A 4974-nucleotide genomic window follows, 5' to 3' on the forward strand; every position below is an offset into this window, starting at 1 on the left:
GCCAATTGAGTGATATTTTTAAGAGCTTTTTCTTATACCGGTACAGAATCAGCCTAGGATCAGATAAGATATTGCATTTAGTTGTCATATTATTTTGGCTTTCTTTCATCTAGAATAGTCTTTTATCATATTGACATTTTTGAAGGGTAGACTACCCACTACTATCTCTTACCTATCAATTATTGCCTATTATAGACTTATGAATTACTATTTTTTCCCCAGAAGCTTATAATTATTACTGTGCATAATTTGGTACTTAGTGTCCCATACTTGGCCAGTTAGGAGCCCCTTTAAGCTGGCCTCTAGAGTGTCCTATACACCTTCATTTTGTTTTAAGAAAAAAAGTGTGAAAGAACTCTTGTCTCAGGTATAACAAGTTGCTTATGGTCTTACCTGTGTATGTCCAGCCCAACCCTGGAATCAACTGTTTCTCTGAGAACTCTGGGTTTCTGTTAGTGGGGAATGGTATTAGAAGCCAAAATCTGGATGCTATGTGTTCTCATTGTCATGGGGTCTCTGTTCTAAGCAATCCCTTTCAGCAGACAGAGCTAGAAGATACATGTGTGTATATACACATAAACATACATACATAGGCTATACATATTTGCATGATATGGACATTCCTGTATATATGATATTTTAGCTATTTTGAGCCAGTGACCTTCAAATCCAATGAGTCTTTTTTGACATTCAGTGTCTGTAAAGTAATATGCAGGCCTTAAAGTAAGCATAGTTCTGGTCACCATAAGAAGACTCTTAACAGTGGCTTTAGAAATGGGCATGTTGGGTAGCACCTGTGGCTCAGTGAGTAGGGCACTGGCCCCATATGCCAGAGGTGGTGGGTTCAAACTCAGCCTTGGCCAAAAACGGCAAAAAAAAAAAAAAGGGAGGCATGTTGGGCAGTGCCTGTGGCTTAGTGGGTAGGGTGCCAGCCCCATATACCGAGGGTGGTGGGTTCAAACCTGACCCTGGCCAAACTGCAACAAAAAAATAGCGAGACATTGTGGCAGGTGCATGTAGTCCCAGCTACTTGTGAGGTTGAGGCAAGAGAATCGCTTAGTCCCAGAAGTTGGAGGTTCCCGTGAGTGGTGTGACACCACGGCACTGTACTGAGGGCGATAAAGTAAGACTCTACCTCTACAAAAAAAGAAATGGGCATGTTGTTCTTTGAAAAAGATTTCTAATAGAGAAAAGTCTACTTCCCATATACTTTATTCTCATGTTCTCCATCCCAGCCTGCCCTGCCTTAGCCATTGGCCTCAGCCTTTGTTACTTCTTGACCCATCCCATTCAGAGGAAGAGAAATAAAGGTAGAATTAAATTGTGATGTGACTCAGATCACCTGGAAATTTTCCTGTCTGTGATAAACTGACATGCTTTGTGATTCATCCTCATTAACTAAAGGTATTTTGTTCATTTATAACTTGGGACTAATTACATGGGGCTGGGGTACCCAACTTTTTTTTTTTTGAGATAGAATCTCAAGCTGTTGCCCTGGGTAGAGTGCCGTGGCATCACAGTTCACATGGGCTTAAGCGACCACAGGTGCCCGCCACAACACCTGGCTACTTTCTGGCTGTAGTTGTCATTGTTTGGTGGGCCCGGGCTGGATTCAAACCTGCCAGCTCCAGTATATGTGGCTGGCACCTTAGCCGCTTGAGCCACGGCATACCCAACTTTTATCTATCAAAATATGATTTCTGATTTCCCCCAAATCCTGTTATTTCTAGAGATTATTATGTAGACAATAAGAGGTAGAGAATGTTGATGAAAATTTAAGCTACTAGGCTGGATGTGGTGGCTCACACCTGTAATTCTGGGAGACTGAGACAGGTGTATTGCTTGAGCTCATGAGTTTGAAACCAGCCAGAGCAATAGTAAGACCCCGTCTTTAAAAATTGCTGGAGGTTGTGATGGGCACTTGTAGTCCCAGCTACTTGAGAGGCTAAGACAAGAGAATCTCAAGCTTAAGAGTTTGAGGTTGCTATGGGCTATGATGCCATGGCATTCTACCCAGGGTGACAAAGTGAGACTGTCTCAAAAAAAAAAAAAAGAAAGAAATTTAAGGTACTAATAGGGGTAAATGGTAACTGAGTTTTTTGTCCTCAGATCACCTTTTCCTCCCCTCCACTTAATACCCTTGCCTTCAACCACTCCTTAAAAGACCAGCCATCACTCAGCCTCAGGTAGTGACTTACCAAACAAAGCTCTGAGAGCAGTTGGTAGAGTCTTCAGAAGTATTCTCAGAGATATTTCACCAAAAGATGTTTTCCCTTCTTTGGGGGTCCTACAGATCTATCTTCGAAGGCAGCAAGCACACCAAAGAAGAAAGCTGTTGTCCAGGCTAAGTTGACAACCACTGGCCAGGTAACTTCTCCAGTGAAAGGTGCTTCATTTGTTACCAGTACCAATCCCCGGAAATTTTCTGGCTTTTCAGGTAAGATAGGGCTACGTTAGCTATTATGGTGCTCCTTTAATTTGGTATCCTATTTAGGGCTCTGGTAAAGAGTGAAAATTCTGTGTTGTCTCTTAATTTGCTTCTCTCTGAGCAGAGACAGGTAATAGCTAATTCTCACCACTCCACTTACATGGCATTTCTTTGTATACTTTAATCTCTTGTATAGCAGAAAGATGCTTGTCAAGACTATCCCCTTGGAGTAGTAACAAGTAAAAATCTCTTGAGTCGGCTTGGCGCCTATAGCTCAACCGGCTAAGGCGCCAGCCACGTACACCTAAGGTGGCAGGTTCGAATCCCCAGCCCGGGCCGCCAAACAACAATGACAGCTGCAACCAAAAAAAAAAAAAAAAAATAGCCGGGCGTTGTGGCAGGCGCCTGTGGTCCTAGCTACTTGGGAGGCAGAGGCAGGAGACTCGCTTGAGCCCAGGAGTTGGAGGTTGCTGTGAGCTGTAATGCCATGGCACTCTACCCAGGGGGATAGCTTGAGGCTCTGTCTCAAAAAAAAAAAAAAATCTCTTGAGTCAGATTTTATTTATTTATTTTTGAGATAGAGTCTCGCATTGTCACCCTTGGTAGAGCCATGGCATACTAGCTCACAGCAAACTCAAACTCTTGGGCTCAAGTGATTCTTTTGCCTCAGCCTCCCAAGTATCTGGAACTACAGGCGCCTGCCACAATGCCCAGCTATTTTTTAGAGACAGGATCTCACTCTTGCTCTTTTTTTAGAGACAGGATCTCACTCTTGCTCAAGCTGGTCTCAAACCTGTGAACTCAGGCAATCCACCTGCCTCGGCCTCCCAAGTGCTAGGATTACAGGCATGAGGCATGGTGCCTGGCCCCTTGTGTTTTGCTAATGAAAGAATTTTGAGAAATTACATCCCTAAACTTGCCGGGACTGGAGCTGAAAGTATTGAAGAAGGGAGAGGTCATGCATGGATTTCTCTTCTTAGTTCTTACAACTATTTGTTCAAAGCATTGGAACATTTGTGGAACACAGGGAAGGTAGGAAAAAGGGATCTGGACACGGAGCCTGTAGCTCAGGCGGCTAGGGTGCCAGCCACATACACCAGAGCTGATGGGTTCCAGCCCAGCCCGGGCCCTCCAAACAACAATGATGGCTGCACCCAAAAAATAGCTGTGAACTGTGGCGGGTGCCTGTGGTCCCAGCTGCTTGGGAGACTGAGGCAAGAGAATCACTTAAGCCCAGGAGTTGGAGGCTGCTGTGAGCTGTGATACCACGGAACCCTGCCCAAGGTGACAGCTTGAGGCTCTGTCTCAAAAAAAAAAAGGGGGGGGGGATTCTGAAACGTGTTGCTGTTTATTGGGAGACAGCACAGTCTAGTGATGAATCTCATCTCCTATAGGAGTGGATCATAGCATAGTATATTGGCAGGATGCACAAGCAGTGAAGTATTAAGTTTCCTTTTCGTCATGATATATATACACACATACATGGTTTCTTTTATATAAAATATACAATTACTATTTCACATAGAAGAATTATTGTTTCAGAAAATGTTTATTAGGGTATGGGGTAAAGACGGGAGTTGAGAAGGTCAGGATCATTTTTTGGCCTTTTTTAATAGATAGCATTGGCATGGTCTCAGCCTAGCTCACAGCAACTAGGCTCAAACTCATGGGCTCAAGCAATCCTTCTTCCTCAGACTCCTGGGTAGCTGGGGCTACAGGTACCCACCACCACACCCAGCTGATTTTTTGTATTTTTAGTAGAGACAAAGTCTCACTTTGCTTAGGCTAATCTCAAACTCCTGACTTCCCGCAATCCTTGCACCTTGGCCTCCTGGAGTGCTACAATTACAGATGTGAACCACAGCACCTGGCCTCATGAGGCTTATTTTTATGAATGAGAAAGTTGAAGTTCCAGTTCATTATGGGGTTAGTATTTGCACTGAAGTCTGACTCCAACATCTAGGCTCTTTTATCCTACAATCTGTTGCCTCTTTTATTGTTTGGAGACATTCTTATGATTGATTCGGTTGAAGAAAATAAATAGAGCCAAAGTGCTTGAACTCAGAAGTTGTTTGAGAATTGAAGAAGCTTTATGTGTTTGAAATAAGCCTAGACCCAGGTCAGAAGACTTGGTTTCTGGTCCCAGCACTATTCCTGGACAGATCAGAGCCCTGAACGAGTCTTCACCTCTCTGAATCTCTGTGGCCTTGTTTATAAAGCAGAAGTGACTTCTGCTACTTGAGTGATATGCACAGGCTACTGTAAAGCATAGACAGCCATATCCAGGTGTCTTTTAGTCTCTGCTGCTTTGACTTTATGTATTTATTTGTTCAAGTTGCATTTATTTTTCTGTGCCTCATCTATTCCACAGTGTTCTCACAAGGACAATAGGAGATAACATTGCAAAAACAGTGCCTGGCTCTAAAGGATTTGTATTATTTTTTTTTTTTTTTTGAGACAGAGTTTCACTTTATCGCCCTCAGTAGAGTGCTGTGGCATCACAGCTCACAACAACCTCCAATTCCTGGGCTTGGGTGATTCTCTTG

At 43.4% G+C, this 4974-nt stretch overlaps 1 protein-coding gene across 5 annotated transcripts in view; it reads left to right on the forward strand.

The window, feature by feature from the left end:
* Positions 1–4974, forward strand: part of LIG3 (DNA ligase 3) — a 32497-nt gene that overhangs the window by 5014 nt on the left and 22509 nt on the right. For all 5 annotated transcript variants that reach the window (XM_012809787.2, XM_023517519.1, XM_023517520.1 and 2 more), the window contains exon 3: positions 2294–2437. In XM_012809787.2, coding sequence (XP_012665241.1) covers positions 2294–2437 — 144 coding nt within the window. The remainder of the gene's footprint in view (positions 1–2293; positions 2438–4974) is intronic.

The sequence above is a fragment of the Otolemur garnettii genome, unplaced genomic scaffold, assembly GCF_000181295.1.
Source record: "Otolemur garnettii isolate 467f Iridium unplaced genomic scaffold, OtoGar3 scaffold00112, whole genome shotgun sequence".
In the NCBI taxonomy this organism is placed as follows: Eukaryota; Metazoa; Chordata; class Mammalia; order Primates; family Galagidae; genus Otolemur; species Otolemur garnettii.